This window comes from Pediculus humanus, genomic scaffold (assembly GCF_000006295.1).
Source record: "Pediculus humanus corporis 1103172107475 genomic scaffold, whole genome shotgun sequence".
In the NCBI taxonomy this organism is placed as follows: domain Eukaryota; kingdom Metazoa; phylum Arthropoda; class Insecta; order Psocodea; family Pediculidae; genus Pediculus; species Pediculus humanus.
Genome location: NW_002987093.1, coordinates 737,791 through 756,990, shown reverse-complemented (window position 1 = coordinate 756,990; position 19,200 = coordinate 737,791). Strand labels below are relative to the sequence as shown.

The 19,200-nt window shown below is 30.5% G+C and overlaps 6 protein-coding genes across 6 annotated transcripts; 5 read left to right on the top strand and 1 right to left on the bottom strand.

Annotated features, from left to right (window-relative positions):
• Window positions 1-2,756: 2,756 nt before the first annotated feature.
• Window positions 2,757-4,158, top strand: Phum_PHUM127970 (protein phosphatase 1 regulatory subunit SDS22, putative; the record flags this gene model as incomplete). The annotated part of the gene is made up of 3 exons (XM_002424327.1): window positions 2,757-3,081; window positions 3,158-3,411; window positions 3,502-4,158. The coding sequence occupies 3 exons, from the start codon at window positions 2,757-2,759 to the stop codon at window positions 4,156-4,158; spliced, it is 1,236 nt and encodes a 411-aa protein (XP_002424372.1).
• A 4,935-nt stretch (window positions 4,159-9,093) lies between these two features.
• On the top strand, window positions 9,094-10,283 carry Phum_PHUM127960 (uncharacterized protein; the record flags this gene model as incomplete). The annotated part of the gene is made up of 2 exons (XM_002424326.1): window positions 9,094-9,130; window positions 9,223-10,283. 2 exons carry the CDS (start codon window positions 9,094-9,096, stop codon window positions 10,281-10,283), a joined length of 1,098 nt encoding a protein of 365 aa, XP_002424371.1.
• A 712-nt stretch (window positions 10,284-10,995) lies between these two features.
• Window positions 10,996-12,324, top strand: Phum_PHUM127950 (uncharacterized protein; the record flags this gene model as incomplete). Its single annotated transcript, XM_002424325.1, has 5 exons — window positions 10,996-11,139; window positions 11,245-11,405; window positions 11,497-11,686; window positions 11,776-12,040; window positions 12,128-12,324. 5 exons carry the CDS (start codon window positions 10,996-10,998, stop codon window positions 12,322-12,324), a joined length of 957 nt encoding a protein of 318 aa, XP_002424370.1.
• A 1,330-nt stretch (window positions 12,325-13,654) lies between these two features.
• Phum_PHUM127940 (Aquaporin-12A, putative) lies at window positions 13,655-14,955 on the top strand (the record flags this gene model as incomplete). The annotated part of the gene is made up of 5 exons (XM_002424324.1): window positions 13,655-13,982; window positions 14,060-14,252; window positions 14,322-14,403; window positions 14,476-14,599; window positions 14,708-14,955. 5 exons carry the CDS (start codon window positions 13,655-13,657, stop codon window positions 14,953-14,955), a joined length of 975 nt encoding a protein of 324 aa, XP_002424369.1.
• Window positions 14,956-15,466: 511 nt separating this feature from the next.
• On the bottom strand, window positions 15,467-17,695 carry Phum_PHUM127930 (Aladin, putative; the record flags this gene model as incomplete). The annotated part of the gene is made up of 6 exons (XM_002424323.1): window positions 15,467-15,634; window positions 15,712-15,796; window positions 15,901-16,263; window positions 16,473-17,008; window positions 17,104-17,382; window positions 17,573-17,695. The coding sequence occupies 6 exons, from the start codon at window positions 17,693-17,695 to the stop codon at window positions 15,467-15,469; spliced, it is 1,554 nt and encodes a 517-aa protein (XP_002424368.1).
• Window positions 17,696-17,999: 304 nt separating this feature from the next.
• On the top strand, window positions 18,000-18,907 carry Phum_PHUM127920 (uncharacterized protein; the record flags this gene model as incomplete). The annotated part of the gene is made up of 3 exons (XM_002424322.1): window positions 18,000-18,293; window positions 18,409-18,607; window positions 18,720-18,907. The coding sequence occupies 3 exons, from the start codon at window positions 18,000-18,002 to the stop codon at window positions 18,905-18,907; spliced, it is 681 nt and encodes a 226-aa protein (XP_002424367.1).
• Between the last annotated feature and the right edge of the window lie 293 nt (window positions 18,908-19,200).

Below are 19,200 nucleotides of genomic sequence, written 5' to 3'. Positions count from 1 at the left end.
TGCTGAGGGGGGGGGGGTGTTGGCGACCTGCTCCTCAGAAGAGAAGAAAAAACGACTGATTCTCGTCGTTGACCGTCGTTCGATAAACTCAAAACGTTGGTTCCACCTATAACCGTATAAAACGACACCCATGACCCACTTTTTCTTAATGAAAAATAATGCGGTTAATTTACGCGTTGTAAAATTACGATGATGATGATGATGATGATGTAGAAATTTTTTTTTTTTTTTCATCAGGTTCTCGTCCCTCGAGCAAATCGCGAGAGAAAGAGCAAAAAAAAAAAAAAAATCAAAACATTTCCCGCCTTTACCCTCCCTCCCTCCCACCCACACTTCATCATTTTAACTTTTTTCTTTCTTTCTTTTGTTCCTAATAGAAGTTTTACGCGTCTTATGCGTAACGCACGTTTTTCTCTCTTTTCCTATCATCATCTTTTATTCTTCTGCTTTTTCTTCTTCTTCGATACGAGAGTTAAATCCATTCGAGATATTGCAAAAAAAAAAAAAACGCACACAACTCGATTGTATAACTTCGTGACTGAGATTAAAAACAACAACTCGAAACAACTTTTTCTTTTTTTTTTTTTCTTTCTTCAAATTACATTAGTTAATATTCGATACGATATCTCGAAATTATTAACTCTCGTTTTCATTAATAATAATAATAATAATAATGTATATATATATATATATATATATATATATATATATATATGCACACGTAATGATTTATTCCATCGGGATTATTTTCAAGAGAGAGAGAGAGAGAGAGATGACAAAATTCGCAACAAACAGCGATCAAGCAAACAGCAAACAGAGTGACAGAGCAAACAAAGCAAACAAACAAATTTAATTTTCTTTCTTTTTTTTTCTACCGCAAATCTCCTTTCCTCCTTTGTTCCTTCCTCCTGACAAGTGCGTAACTAATTCATACTCCCCCCCCCCGCACACACGTTCAAATAAATTCGCGATTCCCCCCTCTCCCCCCTCTAGAAATAAATCATGGAGGGGACCGTTTTAAAAATCAAGTTTATAAAAAAATTTTTTTTTTTTTTTTTCCGCATCGATAGGCAACGTTTTGCGCAACGTATCGAAAATTGCGTAACGACGTTGTCGCGTTTTCGCAATTCATTCCTACGGTGAAATTTAACGGATTTCATTTATTACGTTATCGAACGAAAAACCACAAAAGAAAGAGAGAGAGAGAGAGAGAGAGAGAGAGGGGGGGGGAAACTTTCGCGAAGGGAATTTTAATTGTATAAAAAATTATTAGAAAAGGATAAAGAAACCAAAGAAGAAAGAAGGAAAAAACGATATATATATAACGATTTATACGAGACAATTCATGACGCCTATTAATAATAATAATAATAATGAGTGTCCGAATGATATTGCGGTGGCTGATTAGATTCATTGAAATATCATCGATGATTCGCACGCACGCACGCACGCACGCACACACACACGTACACGCACGCTCTCATAAAATAAACATTTTTCCTTCCCTTCATATTATTATTAGGATTCTATTTATAATCCATTTTAATTACAAATTATCGACGACAATTTTCTCACCACGTCCGCGACATGTGCACAAGTAAAAGGACGTGGTGAATGATAATAATGATAACCGTACGACACGATTTTATTTGCTAAATGACGCCATTTTTATTATTAATTTTCGCATTATAGAAAAAAAAAACGATAAATCGTTTTATTTATATATAGAAAATAATTTTCCACGGGGGGGAGGGGTCATTGAATAAATCGATAACGAATTCTTTATGTTTTTCTTATTCAAATTCGACAGAGAAAAATCAAATAATAATAATAATAATAATCGATTGTACCCTTTCCTCCTCCTCCCCATCCTCCCTCCCTCCCTCCCCCCGAAAAAAGAACGTAAAAAAAAAATTAACGAATTTTAACGGTCGAAAACGATGATAATAAATTTCGAAAAAAAAAAAAAAAAATCTCGAATATTTCTCGATATATCGACGAAATTTTAATTTTATTTTTATTGTTTGTTCGTTCTCAAGGGCTTTGTTTGTTTGTTTGTTTGTTGATGCCCTACAAACAAATATATTCGTTATATTTCGCCCGAGAGAGAGAGAGAGAGAGAGCCTCTTTCGACTAAAAATAATAAAAATATTTGCCGGATCGAAGGATCCCCCCACAAAATCGTCACGGAATTTTTTCTACTACCGCACAATGTACAAATGAACGTCGTCATATCTTTCTTCGTTTTATTATTATTATTATTATTATTATTGTTTACGTATTTTAATTTGTTTTACGATTTGAAATTAAAAGAAAGAAAAAAGTTAATAATAATAATAATAATAATAATAATAATAATAATAATAATAATAATAATAAAATAAAAATAAAAATGGCCTACTTGTTCTAACGTCACCGAGTAAGAAAAAAAAATTATTATTATTATTTAAAAAAATATTCATTAACGAAACCCGAGCAACTTTTTTTTTTTTTTTTTTTTTCAAACAAAAACAAAATAAAAAAAAATATTATTATTATTATTATTATTATTTTTAAATAAAGTAAACATTAAAATGGACCGTTTAAAACAAATGCATCAATTATCAAAGATAGATATATTTTATCAGGGTACCGAAAACGAAGCGGAAGAAGAAGAGGAAGGAGGAGAAGAGGAAGAAGACAATGAGAGAAAGGGAGAAGTTTGGGAATGGAGGATTTCCGAAGATCCCGATGTGATCGCGGATATTGTTTTCAGCATGACGAGACTCTTACTCGAAAAAGTCGTGCCCTACGAACACAAATCCCTGACTTTGAAAAAAGCCGGAGAATGTTTGGGAATATTGGGAAAAATATGGAATTTATCGGAACATTCGTCTGCGGCGGCGGCGACGACGACGACGAACCCGAATGTATTCCCCCTTAACGAATTGTGCGATAAAGAATCGGAATGTAAACTCATGGACATGGAAGGCTACGTTGACGACTATCAATATTTACACATGGAAGCCAAAGACATGTGTCTCACGGACGTGACCATTCTACCAAAATATTTCGTCTGGTTGCTTTCCGTCGATCTGTCGGGTAATATAAATAATATTTTCCTCTCGTAACTAGCGCCACCACTTGACCAAAAAAAAAAAAAAAAAAACAATTTTAGGGAATTTATTAACGAACGAAACGTCTTGTCCCGTCACCAAACTTCCAAACATTGTCGCACTCAAATTGAACAGGAATAATTTCAACGATCCTTACATGCCCCCCATGAAACACCTACAGTACCTCGGACTCAACAACAACAGGATAAAATCCTTGCACAGAATATATCATCCCAATTTGGAAACTCTGGATTTAAATTATAATCACGTGAGAGATGTGGATCCGAGAGATTGTTGGAAATTACCCAAATTAACGGTATTAACCACCATCGTGAGCGCCAAAGCTTTCCTTCTTCCGTCTGTTGTTACGTCATCGTAATAATTATTATCATTATTGTCGTTTCAGCAATTGGAACTCCGCGGAAATCTTTTACAAACGACCGAAGGAATACAATATCAATCTCTCGTGAATCTTTACCTGGCACAAAATAAAATAACGGAATTGAGAGGATTTGAAATTTTAATCAATTTAGAAAGGTTGCATTTGCGAGAGAATCCCCTTTCGGATTTGACGGGATTCACGAAATCCAACGTCAAATTGAAATATTTAAACGTGAGAAAGTGCGAAATAGGAAACGTGGAAGAATTTAAAAAATTATCCGTACTCGCGGGACTCAAAGAACTCGTGATCAAAGGCAACGTTTTCAATGCGGAACCGGGCGAAGAAGCACAATCGGACGAAAACAACGAGAATGAAAGTGAAAATGAAGAACAAGATGGAGGAAGAAGAGGAGCAGAAGAAGAACAAGAAGTGGAAGAGGAGGAAGGCAAAAGCAAACGAAAAAACAAAGGAAATAAAACCGAAAACGATGATGATTACGGTGTTGGTGACGGTGATAAAACAAACGAAGAATCGGATATGGAAGAAGAAGAAATGGAAAACCGTTTAAAAATTTTAAGTTATTTACCCCATCTCCATAGAATAGACAAAAGAATCGTAACGGAAACGGAAAGACAAATGATGAGAGAAATGATTGAAGATGAGGAAGAGGAAGAAGAATAAGAATGAAATTGTAAAAATAGACGTGCGTACGTGCGCGCCTATGGGCTTTCTCACTTCTGGGTCGCGCTTTTCCTTTTTTCTTTCTTTCTTTCTTTCTGCATTAGGCGAAGAAAATTAACGAGATTCGACAGACGAAAAAAAAGAAACTCAATGACTTCACGTGAGATTAATGTGCACACGCACACGCACACCCACACGTATCGATAATACCACAATCCATTTACTTAATATACGACCATGCTTTTGGTTTGCCATTTTTTTTCTTTTCCCTCTCTCTCTCTCTCTCTTACTCCTCGCACTTATTGGTCCCCCGTTTTGTCTGTCTTTGTTTACGTAAAATCAGAAAAAACGCGAAACGCGAGAAGGAAAACAAAAACAACAACAACAACAACAACAACATAACGCTTACCTTTAACATGTAAAGAAAAATTAAAAAAAGTATCAACGTGATTAAAATTTGCATTGCGATATTATTTAATTTTCCATTCGATTGAGAATCACATAAGAACAAACGGAAAAAAAAAAAAATGAAAAAAACGTGAAACAAATAATAATAATAATAAAATTGATGCGGAAAATGACGTTCGATCACAATAGCACATACATACTAATAATAACAAAAAAAAAAACCATACATAATAACTTATTCATAAACAAACAACGAAACAAAACAAACAAACAAACAAACATTCCCTAGTATCGACACACACACACACATTCGTTAAAGGAAAAAAAAAAAAAAAAATGATTTCAAGGTTTCTAGACGGATTTTGACGGAAGGCAACCTCAACTTCGAGACAAAAGCAACGACGACGACGACGACGGACGACGAAGACGACAACGACAACAAAAAAAAAAAAAAAAAAAATTCCCTTACGTGATTTTATGTCAAAACAAACAAATAAACAACCAACAAACAATCTCGTTTCACGTGATGAACCGAAATCCCGATTCTTCCTTATCATCACACACACACACACACACACACATGCTTCCGCTCTAGCAGAATAAAAACAATTCGTGTGACACAATAATAATAATAATAAAGTAATTGGGAACTTCCAAAATTAGAATCGTGACGGGTCGATAAGGAGAAAGAAAAGAAATGAAAAAAAAAAAAGGAAAAAAAAGGAAAAACCAGAAAAACGTTACTCAAAGAAATCGAAATCTTCATATCCATCATAACTAAACAACAACAACAAACAAAAAAAAATAAGTTATGCAAAAATTATCATTATCATCATCATCATCATCATCATCATCATTATTACCTAATTTGGAATAAAAAAAAAAAAAAAATTTCTCATATTTAACCTAATTTGATATTTTTAAATTTCTACAATTCGATTCAATTTTTTTTTGTTTGTCTGTTTGTTTGTTTGTTTGCATTTTCATCGACATGAATGCATGCATGCACACAATTTGCAGTCTGCTTGTCTCCCTCTCTCTCTCTCTCACTAACATGAAAACAATCATTAACCATGCAAACGATATTTAAAATGGGATATTTATATATATATATAACAATCATTTCAACCGAATCACATTTAAAAAAAAAAAAAAAAAAATATAAATTACAACAACTGTATAGATAATAATCCAAAAAAAAAAAAAAAAAAAAAGAAGAGAAAGCTGTAATGAATGAATAAGTTTCCAAAATAATAATAATAATAATAATGATGATAATAATAATAATGATAATAATAATAATAATAATAATAATAATAATAATAATAATAATAATAATGATAAAAATAACTACCTGTTACAAATGATAACAGAGTCGAATAAAATGCATATTAAACAAAAATTTTTCAGAGAAAGCAAATCGTAATACACACACATACAAACACACACACACACACACACACACACACACACACACACACACACACACACACACACACTTTTTACACATATACATAAATGTGTGCATGTTCATATGTGTGTGTATATGTGTGTTTTTTTCGAGTTAATTTACCATAACATGAGAAATTAGGAAATAAGGTCATGCGACTACATCATCATTATTATTATTATTAAACATTATGATAAGTTGAATAAATATTAAGAGAAAATCATTATTATTTGTGTGTATTTTTTTTCCTTTTTTCCTTCTTATGTATTACTTTAAAAAAATGTTGTAAAAGGAAAAAAAAAAATACACACACACACACACAAATCACATTCGAATGATTACAAATCGATTCATCAAATGAAACAATTATATATGTAGATAAAAATTGATCAACGATTAATCTATAATAAAATAATATAAAAATTAATAATAATAATAATTTTAAAAAATCACAGAGTTTGATGTTATCATTAACATAAATGACACTTTTATAATTAATTGAGATAACGAGTGAGATTTTAATAAAGCAGAAGAAAATTCGATTGCTAAATTTAACAGCTAGGAAAAACGATTAAAAATTAATATTTCTTTTTACGATTCGACACCATCACCGAAAAAAAAAATTATTATTGACATCCATATAAATTTTAAATTGACCCAAATATATATATATACATGTAAAAAAAAAATGAATTGAAATTCACAATTTCACTACTGACCTGTTTCAAATTGAAATTTTTTTTATGTTTGCGAGTAAAAACTTTTACTAAATATTTTAATAATAATAATAATAATAATAATTTTTAATTTGCCATATCGACACATTCATGCGAAAAAAAATTATTATTATTATTATGGTGCAATAATAATTTTGTCCCTATTAAAAAAAAATTGATATTAATGGCTTTCACTTTTTAATCCCTATAGTTTTTTAAAACACATGAGCATGAGTGTATAAAAAAAAAAAAAAAAAATAATTAAAACAGCTTTCTCTCCTATGTAAATGTATAAATATATATAAATTACATAAATAAATTTCGACCCTGAAAACAAACACACACACACACAAAAATCAAATTGTCTGTTTAAGGACAACTAAACTAATCTCCATCTATATACTGCAATGTTTAAAATATATAAATAAAAATAATGATAATAATAATAATAATGATTTTTTAATAACCACATAACCAATATAAAGAACATTATTCGATTGTATCGTCGTTTTTTTTTTTTTTCGGGTAATAAAATCTCATTAAATTACAATTAATGAATAAAACAACATTATTATTATTATTATTATTATTATTATTATTATTATTATTATTATTATTAATTATCGAAATTTTTTTCTTCCTCCCCCCCTTTCCCCTCACCCCTCCTTCCCTTCCCACTCTCCCACTCACGAATCGAATTCCTATTCAAACAAGAATCGAATAGTTTACATAACTACTAATCATACTACGCCACGACCATATGCTCGTTTATTATATGTATATATGAAATACTATGTGACACGTATATACCCGAAAAAATATGCAATAAAACACACAAGAAAATTTAAATAGCACGTATAACGTAATAAAGATCAAAAATTATACCTGGTATTAATATTATTATTATTATTACTATTAATATTATTAAACTATAATAATCCTATGAAAATGAATTCGATGATATTCGCGTAACACTTATTTCACATTATTTAACTTGAATTTTTTTTTTTTTTTTTTATTTCACCGTTTCAATAATAAAATTAAATTACGAAAAAAAAAAAAAAAACGATAAACAAAAATATATATAATATAATATTATCGATAATATGTTTATTTATATACACTAAATCCGATTAATTAATTAATTAATTAATAAAAAAAAAATTCAAATTAAATTGTCATTATATATATATAGAAAAAAATTTATACGAAACATCATTAATATAACCTACATCTTTTTGCATTTAGAATGCAACTGAAGATAAAAAAAAAAAATCGTTTCAATAAGGCGGTGTTAAAAAAAGGTTATCGCGGAGGCTTTGATTTTTTTAAAAAAAAAGTATTCTGCTTTTGGTTAATGTGGTATCGTGAAGGCGCCTCAACCGGGGAAATTGTAAATAATGATTGATAATTTATATATTACCTCGCCATAATCGAGCGTTAATTTTTAATAATAATTCAAAGAAAATAACGATAAAAAAAAAAAAAAAAAAAACGAAAACGCCATATAAAAAAGGGTAAACAATTTTAAAATCATTTACCTATTTTTTAATTCATTTTCTTTCATTCTTTCTTTCTTTCTTTATTTGTTTTCGTTTTTTTTTTTTTTCTCTTTTTAAGAAGACGCTTTCAATTAGTACGTTTTGATTTAAATCGAATTTCAATTAAAAAAAAAAAAAAAAAAACATTTTGTGTATCATTATTATTATCATCTCGATCATAAAATTCTGTCACCCTAAACTGTTTTTTTTTAACACTCGTGTAAATCATATTATTATTATTATTATTTTTTAAATGTAGTAACTGTGACAATTAATTTAATTTATTATGTTTTTATAGGAAAATATTATTGTGGGTGATTGTGTGTGTGTGTGTGTGTGTAACAAAATTTGTTTTATCGGTGAGCAGAAAAAAAAAAAAAAATTTTTTTGTTTGTTTAAATGTATAGTTTCAATCGAACATAGTGCATGCAATTTAGTAAATTTTTTTTTTTTTTTTTTTTTTTTAGATTAATTGTTATTTTATACATTTCATTAGTATTAAAAAAAGAATGTGATTCGGTTACACAAAAAATTACCAGGTAAACAATTTTCAAAATTGGATTTTAACCTAAATTTAAAGTATAATTCATGATCGACAAACACACACACACACACACACACCTTACTATGTTTAATTCAAACATGTTTTCCCTAAACAATCCTTTAACGACAAAAGACAAAATGGAAATGTCAAAAGTGTTCATTCAACACTTGTTAAATAGCCACAGTTAAAAATTCACCCATTGTAAAAATAATAATAATAATAAAATGTGGAAATAAATAAAAATTCAGATAAAATGATACAAATGGTTTGTCTGTCATGTCGAGAAAAAGAGATTTTGGGGAAATGGAGAGAAGTCAACATCTGTTTTAGTTTCCCAGATTCTGGCCAAAGTCCAATTTTAAAAAAAGTCAAAAATAGAACAATTTAGTATTTAGTCTTACGCAGTCATGGACAAGTATCAGACGATAAGAGGCGGATTGCAAAGGAGTTCGGTGAGAAGTCGGGAATCGTATTCGACAAATGGTAGCGATCCGAGAGAAAAAATAAAAGATTGCTGTAGGAAATTGGTCGCGTTCATGTGCACTCAAGTCGGTGTCGGGGGTTTGATCGTGGGCTACGCAATAGTCGGAGCTTTCGGTTTCATATCGATAGAAGTCGTCGACGAAACGGAACAGGATAAATTTGTTAAAGATCTCATTGATTATTGTGCGGATAGACTTTGGGAATTGACGGCGTCGGAAAACATATTCAACGAAACCGTGTGGAAAAAAGAATCGGGAAAATTATTATTGGAATTTCAAAGGGAAATGACGGATGCCATAAAACACGGGTACGACGGAAGAACGAATCAAGATGTTTGGTCGTTTCCCGCCGCTCTCATGTTTTGCTTATCCATTTTCACAATGATAGGCTACGGTAACATGACGCCGAAAACACCCTTGGGAAAAGGTTTGACCGTTTTGTACGCGGCTTTCGGCATACCCCTCTACGTTTTGTATTTTATGAACATGGGTAAAATATTGGCCACGACTTTCCGTTGGCTTTACACTCGTTTGTATTTGTGCAGCGTCGAAAAGAGATTCGCGAGACACCGGGAGAGCAACACGAGCGTGACTTTGCAACCCCCCCAAAGAGTCATCGTTCCGTCGACGGCTTGCTTGTGGGTCATCGGAGGCTACGTCCTAACGGGAACCATAATGTTTGCCGAATGGGAAAATTGGAATTATCTCGATTCCGTTTATTTTTGCATGACGAGTTTGTGCAAAATCGGAATCGGTGATTTCGTACCCGGACAAAACATATCGGATTCGCGTGAGGGCAATCAAACGAAATTGGTAATAAATTTCATTTATTTGCTCCTCGGAATGGGACTCATCGCCATGTGTTATAATTTGATGAGAGAAGAAGTTCGCGTGAGAGCGAGAGAAATGAAACAATTTTTCAAAAGGTGTTTGGATGACGTGCAATCGGAAACGGTCGATCGTTACACGGGACGAAGAAATTAATTCATTTTAATGCGAAACAAAAAACAAAAAATGCGTACATTAATAATAATAATAATAATAATAATTTTTGTGTAGTCACGTGATTGAAATTCGTACGAGATTAAAAAAAAAAAAAATTTTTTTTTTACATATATATATATATATCGACAAACGGACAAAATGATAATAATAATAATAAACCGACATGTAAGTTAAGTTGCATATATCATCGTTTGATACGTTTCGCATTTAAAAAATTCGACACGCGTGTTTTTTTTTAATACAAATTCGCGAAAAGAAATAAATATTAAAATGGGGAGAGAAAGAAAGAGAGAGAGAGAGAGAGAGTGAGAGAGAGAGTGAGAAATTTAAATTTTGTTATTTATCAAATCTAAAATTAAAAAAAAACGTCAACTCTCGTGCCAATTTATAAGTACGACCTCCTATCATCGCGATATAAAAACTTTACAAGTTTCTATCTCTCTTTCTCTTTCTCTCTCTCTCTCTCTCTCTCTTTAAACACTATCCGGTCCCCCGTTACGTTTCCGGTTTTCCGAACTAGAAATTATTATAAATGTTTTTTTTTTTTTTTTACATTATTTAGATGGAGTTTTTTTCAATGGAAAATTGGACGTTGTAAATGGTCAAAAGATTATTATTATCATCATTATCATCGTTTCGTAATAATAATAATAATAATAATAATAATATTTTCTACGGCGGGGGTGAGAATATGAGAGAAGGTGGAGATAACATGGCATTAAAATTAAAAGGAGTTGTCGGATATAAGGGTCGTCAAAACGATGTCATTTACTGTCACCCGTTGGAAAAAACGGAAAGAACGGCGGCCGTCATTTATTTCGGAGGAGATATACAGGTACGATTTTCCACACGAAATACGAGAGAGAGAGAGAGAGGGAGAGAGAGGGAGTGGAGAAAACAATTTTTTTTTTTTTTTTTTTATTATTGTTTTTCCGATAAGGATTTTAGGGAAAACATGCAGTCGACGGTTGAAAAATCAAATAAAAAAGGTACCGTAGACGAAGATAATAAAAACTGTTTGAAATGGAATTTAGATCACGTGGCCACATTATTAGGTTCATCGTTTCCGACGAGTCACATAATTGTCGTGCGACCAGCGAGGTAAGTAAATTAAAGATATATAATTAATCAATCGGGGGGCCTTAATTGGAAACGCAATTTTTTTTTTTTTTTTTTTTTTTTGTATTATCAGGATGGAATTTAGAATGTTTAGTTGTTTTGATAATTTCGTACCGTCTAATAATTGCGGTGTACCTGAACACACTCCGACTCATTACGCACTTCATCACCTCGAAGAACTATTAAAATGTATATCGGACAGAGTGAGAACTAAAAAAAGGCCCGTGGATGATTCTGCTTTGGAAGACGGTGAAATTATGGGGGTAAGAAAAAAAGTTTTCTCAATGACGTAACCCGATCGATCGATCGATGGATCGAACGATGTATCGAAACGTTTATGTTGTCATTTCAGAGTCCCGAACAGGGGGAATGGTGGAGTCAAGATTTAGATTTGGATATGTGTAATTTAACTCTAATAGGTTTTAGCAAGGGATGCGTAGTTTTAAATCAGTTCATTTACGAATTTCATTATTTAAAAACACTCACCCCGGACAACGAGATACTAGGAAGATTCGTCGACAGGATAACCGACATGTATTGGTTGGACGGCGGTCATCCCGGTCACAAAAACACTTGGATAACGTCGAGGTGTCTTTTGGAAACGTTGTCCAGATTAGGTACGAATTCATTTTCTCCGATGGCGAATCCTAAAAGAGTAAGGTAATTAATTAATTAATTAATTAATTAAATTTTTTTTATTTAAGGAATAAAAATTCACGTTCACGTGACTCCATATCAAGTGAGAGACGAAAGGAGAGCCTGGATCGGAAACGAACAGAAAATGTTTTCGGAATTGTTACGAGCCGCGGGGGCGGAAATAGAAGAATCGATACATTTCGAAAACGAAACGCCAACGCTCCAGAATCATTTTCAAGTGCTCACGGCTTTTAGATTACATTGAAAATTTTTCCTTTTTTTCTTTTTTTTTTTTTTTAAATTCATTCGACAAAAGGAATTTGAGTCTTTCACGCGGAAAAAGGCGAAGGGGGGGAGTGCGCGCGATATGGGGGGGGGGAAATTCGAAGACTATTTATTTATTGAATGAATGATTTTATATCTCTATGAAAAATAATAATTGTAAGAAAAAACCGAAAGGAAAGAGGACGAAAAAAATTTTTTTTTTTTTTTTACTTAATAGTAGTGATGATAATAATAATAATAATAGTATTGTTAACATTTAAAATAATTCGAATAATAATAATAATATTATTAATATAATGAAATAATATTGCCCCGGGGGGCAATCGGCACTCACTCACTCACTCGTAATTTTCGGGGGGGGGGGCGAGGGGAAAGTAGATGATAATGTTAAAAAAAAATTTATGTGAATGTAAATAAATAATAATAATAATAACGTATTAATAGCAATACTTAAATAAATAAATAAATAAAAAATGTTTAGTGTGGTTAATAAACGATTGTTATATACCAAACAAACAAACAAACATCGATTCCATTGTTATTATTTTGATCTCAAAAAAAAAAATAATAATAATAATAATAATAAAATAAATTAACTTTTTAAAAAAAAATATAAAAAAATTATTTTTTAATTTTTCCCTATTAAAATCAATTATTATTATCATTATTATTATTATTATTATATTCGTTATTTTTAAATAATGTAAATAAAAATTTAAAATAAAAAAAAAAAAAATTGCGTCACGTTAAGACGAAAAATTGAAATTGAAAAAAGTTATAAATAGGTTGAGCAGCACCACATCCCCGTTTTTTTTTTTTTTTTTTTTTCAAATTCATTTTCGAATCGACAATAATAATGTTATGTACGATATTAATAATAATAATAACAACCGAATAAAATAAATAGGTGAGTATATATATTTATTAATTATTATTATTATTATTATTATTATTTTAATAACGCGAACGGTTATAGATAATTTTGTTTTGAGGGGGGGGGCAAGAAAAAAAAGTGAATAAAAATTTTAAAAGTGGAAAAAAAAAAAAAAAATGTCCGCGTTGATATTAAAATTTTTTTTTTTTCCCGATTGTTATTATTTAAATGATGATGATGATGATGATAATAATAATAATAATAATAATGATGGGAAAAATTCATTTGTTTTTTTTTTTTTTTTTTTTAGGTTAAGCGAATATGTTATCGGAATAAAAACTAAATTCTTTTTTTTTCTCTCTCTCTCTCTCACACACGCTCATTCTCTCGCACTCTCTCTCTCTCTCTCCTACCCGTTAATTAAATAACGTTAAAAATGGTTGAACTTACGTCACGGAGAACGTTGATAATCGGAATATTGATAGCCGTCAACACGGCATATTTTTTATCCAAACGGAAAAATGGAAAATATGGTTTTTTCCACATCGATTTACCGGATGTTGTTTGTTTTTCACCGAGTAAAATAGCCGTACCGTTAGAACAATTATCATTTTCGACGGCCGTCATCGTTTTGATATGCACGCTAAGTCACTGTTTGAGAAAAATCATCGAAGAACACGTTAGCGATTCTCTCATACGTATATTATTACAAGAAGCTGTCGTGTCAGCGGATCTTTGCGGATGCTGTTTCGAATTAATCATCGGTATTATACCTAAAAAAAAATTTTAATTTTTTACACACGAACGACACATAACTTGTGTTTATTTATATATATTCTAGTCGCAGACAACTTCGGTATATGGATGTATGGATTTTATTTATTTTTACTCACAATATGGTGGAGTAATGATTGGGGTAATGCAAATGGTGCACCTAACGTGCAATTGGACGATGTTGTTTTGGGAAAACAAGATTTACAATTATCATTGACTAAAATATGGGCACAATTAACCGGAGGAATATTTGTTTACAAGTAAATGATTAATATAAAATTACAATTACAATATTAAATAACTTATTAATTTGTGTGCATGCATTTCAGGTTGATGCAATATATATGGAGTTTAGAATTAATTGAAAATCATGAAAATCGCGCCTACGAAGATTGCACGGCAGATTTACAAGTAATTAAAATTAAATTTAAATTTAAAAAATTTAATTTTTTAAAAAACGCGCGCCTTTTTTTTTCTTTTAAGGTATCTGCATTGCAAGGTTTTCTAATAGAAGGCGGAGGAACTTTAGTCTATCAATTAATATCAAAAATAATAAATGATATGCAACCTAGGTACGGAACCATAATAGATTCTTTTATCGCTACAAGTTTCGTAATAGCAGGTAATAATTTTTTAAAAAATTACATTTTATCAAACGAGTAATAAAATGAGAAAAAAAAAAAAAATTTAACCTGGATTTATATCCGTTTTCCAGCTTTCGATAGAACCGGTGGTTATTACAATCCCGTTTTGGCAACATCGCATAAATTCGGTTGCGAAGGTAATACATTTAAAGAACATATATTCGTTTATTGGTTTGGTACTTGTCTCGGTTCGGCTTTATCCGTGTTTCTTTACAATCACACGCCTTTGAAAAACGTTTTCATCAATAAAAAAACGACGAAAAAGACAACAACGACGGACGAACAAGATATCGACGGATTTTGGGATAAATCCGATTGATGACGTCAAAAAGAAAAAATAAATAAAAAATCAATAAATAAATAAATAAATCAATCAATTTTTTTTTTTTTTTTTTTTTTTATAATCTGTGATTAATACGTACTTATATGATGGAACTCATTGTTACAATTATTGTTAATATTGTTCAAATTATTATTATTATTATTATTTAATTCATACGAGACTCGATCTGTTGTAAATACAATGATGATGATGATTTATTATTATTATTATTATTTCAATGCCAAATCGTTACAATATAATGATATTTTTTATCTCGTTATTTTGTTTCTTTTTTTTTTTATCCTGAAAAAATAACATAATGACTTATAGGTATATTTTATTCAGTAACTTTAAATACGAAAAAAACCTTTTAAAATTTTCTTCGCGTTTTTTTTTCTCCCTCTTCTTTTTCTGCCAGAGATTCCACGAAATGTTTTTTTTTTGTTACAGTTTCCATTAACTTTAAAAAAAAAAAAAAAAAAGAAAAAATTGACTGCACGATAAAGTTTTATAAAAAATCATTGAAACTATTTGTTATTATGTTAAAAAGTTTCGTGTTTGTTTTCATTGCCCACGGTTTTGACGTTTTCAACGATCTTATTTTAGGACCGACTTCATTTTCTGTCAAATCACTGTATACGAATGGAAAATGTTGAACTCTTCCAGTCGACCAAGCCTTTGGAAAAAAAAAAAAAGGTTTAATTATTTCATGAATTTTTTCCAACAGAAATGATTTAAAAGAAAAAAACCTACAATTGTGAGAAGAGCTCCTTCTTGAAAATTTTTTTGAAAATTTATTTTACAAGGCACTTCTCCAGGAAGTCCGTTTATGAAACAACTGAAAAAAAAAAAACAATAACGAGATATCTTAGAAACGAGGGGGGGGGGAGGGAGAAGGGGAAAAAGAAAAACGGAAATTAAGTAAACTTTATTTAAACTCACCAGGGGGATATTTTAAATATCGTTTCGATTTCAGTCCTAAATATTGCTACAACACTACAATCTTTAAACATGACGGCTAAATGATGACCTTTATTATCCCAACAAATCGAAGTAACCAAACCCCCGATTCTACCTTCGTCCGTTTTTGCATCAATGGGAGTGAGGTCGATTACGGGATGAGCGTTACAAAGTTCGTCCGATTGAAATACCGAACCGACAGCATCAAACGGAAGAGCGTATATTACGGGTTCTTCCGTTGTTGCAAACAAAATAACCGAACCGCAGGGACTCCAACAAGCCGTTTGAACTCTTCCTGAAATAACTGTCCATCTTTCTGAAATCCATTTTTCTGTTTTCCAAACCCTGAAATGTATTTATGTAAAAATGTGTTATTTGTTTTCATTCTACAAATTTATACAAAGAGATATTGTATGCAATATAAAGTAATATTAGTAAATACTGCTCATGTCATCGAGAAAAACATTTCGAATTCTACTTTTGATCTGGAATAGTCGTAAACATTTTTTTTTAAAATTTGGAATGGGTTTTTAAAAGCTAATTTAAATCTTTACCTGAAAGTCAATCTACCAGTAGCAGTAAATACTTTTGAAGAGTCTGGAGACCATGTTACAAAACTAACTCCTCCACCACCGAATCGTTTTAATGCGACATATTTTTCCATAGAGACATCCCATAAATACATAGAAGTATCTACAACTGAGGCGGTGAGTAAAAGATCACCCTTGGGTGACCATTCGACACTTGTCACAGGGGAATGTCCAGGTTGTTTTAAAACTTGACCGCAAGACATTGAAGGCCTGGTGACGACAGAGTTAGGATCAATCACCCAAACGATAACACCTTCTTCGCATCCAACAGCTAATTCTGAAGCAGAAAATGGTCTCCAAGCTAAACATGAAACCGATGATTGATTTTTACATTTAAGTATTGGAATTAATTGTGTGTCAGATGAATATATTCTAACTGAATCATCCCATGTGGCAACGGCTAATTTTGTCGTGTGAGGATGCCATTCCATAGCTCTGATCGGACTCAGCGACCAATCTCTTGTTTGAGACACTGCAGATATTAATCTTTCTCCCTTTCCCTGAAAATATGTACATAAATATATTTTATATAGTAATTTATGTATAGTTCAGTTTTTAGACAAAAAAAATTTCAATAACGATTTAAACGACTTACCCTCATGTGAGGATAAATGAAATTTCTCAATTTACTGATACCATTAACAACTTTAAGCAATTGTTTAGCTAAAAAAATGACACCAATGGGGGCTTCATTACATTTCAAATTGGCAGCCTCTTCCACAGCATCGGCAAATCCTTTTTCATACCAAGTACTTATGAGTTTTTTATAAAATACATATGTGACAGGCATAAAAATTCTATTTGTTTCTTCTCTAAGTGAAGGAGCATAATGTAATAGTTCACCAGTAATTATAACTTTGGGATGACAACTAACCTATACACATTGAATAGAAAAATTATTTTCATATATAAAACTCCGAAACGTGGCAAATGAAAAAAAATTAATTATTAAATTTTAATTACGTCCTAAATTTAAATTATTCATCGCGTTTTATAGCCAAAAATTACTTATTACGACAAATAAAGGCGGTTATAATTTACTGAAATCAAAGAACATTACTTACGGCTGACGTGATTTTATCAACGTTAGCACCTTCAGCGTCTACGGAATGAATTTTACCCTCAACTTCACACAAAGTTAGTTTTCCAGGAGAGGGTAATGGAGGAAATTTATCTAAAGAAGTCATTTTTAAAACAAATTAATACTTACAAAAAAAAAAAAAAAAAAAAAAAAACGTTACACGAGAATTAATACCGTTATCATTTTCGAAATCATAGAGTCTAATTCGTGAAAAAACGCGCGACCACTGTGATCGTTATTTTATAAAGTTGAGTTACACGTAATTTATTTACTCTATGGTTTTCATTTCGTTCATCTAAGAAAGTAAATAATTAAAGATATTATTTTGAAATTTCAAAATTAAAAATTTCAAGTGTAAAGCAATGATTCAATGTAAATTATTAATAAAATTTTTTCTCACATGACAAAAAATGTTTTCCACGTCTTTGTATCGTCAAAATTTATTAAAAAATGTTTGTTATAGAGTTAAATTATTAAGTAATTTAAAATGTCAAAAACAAAAATGGAAAACATTTTCAGATAATTACATGTCGTATCATGAAAAAAGAGGAAGCGAAATTAAAAATGTCGATAGACAATTGCCTACGTTAATTTACGTACAAAATCCAATAACGTGGTTTATAAATAAAATTGATTTTAAAATGTTAAAAAGCGCTTGGGATTCGGATTTTGACGAAGCTGAATTTAAACGTGGAACAATGCAGGTTAATATCATTTCCAATGACTCTTAGCAAATAACAGACAAACAGAGAAAAACAAGACAAAATATTATAACAAAATTTGACTACTACCTCCTATACATGACTTTTTTTTATTTAGGCAGTGTCAGTTATATGTACTTTAATATCGAAAAATTTATGGGAAAATTTAAGAGGTTTAGTCGCTCGACAAGCATTGGTAAGATTGCAAAGAGATGTCGAAGTTAATTGGACTGACCAACAAAGGAGAAATATTTTTTTAGATCCATCAGATATTAAATTAGCACTCACGAAAAAAGTACACTTTTTAAAATTGGCAGGTAATAAATTAATTAAAAAAAAAATATATATATATCAGGTGATTTTTACCTCCTTTTTCTTTTGTCCCTCCCTCTCTCTCCGGATTCATCACTTAAATTTATTATAAATTAGATAAGAAATTTGTCGATGTTGACATGCTTTTTGTCGGATTGAAATTTAAAAATAACGAACCTGCATTTGGAAATGATTTAGTCTTAGTCGAATTGGTCGCCAGATTTCATAGAAATTATTCACTCGGAGAAATCCCTAATTGGACTGTCACATTATTTAAAGTTACCCGATTTAATGGTACACCTTAATTCACCCTCTGAAATGGTAAACAATTACAAATTTCAAATTATTTAAATCACACATATTATTATTATTATTATTATTAAAATTATTTTTTAAAGTGTGTTAAAAAAAAAATTAATAAAATTACCTTGATGGAATACAAAAAAATTATTAGTTATTATCGTGAAATAAAAATAAAAATAATTAATAAATAATAATTAACTATTTTTTTATTTAATTAAAAAATTTATCTATTATTATTAAACATTCATTTTTTTTTTTTTTTTTTTCAAAAGTATATATTATTATTATTATTATT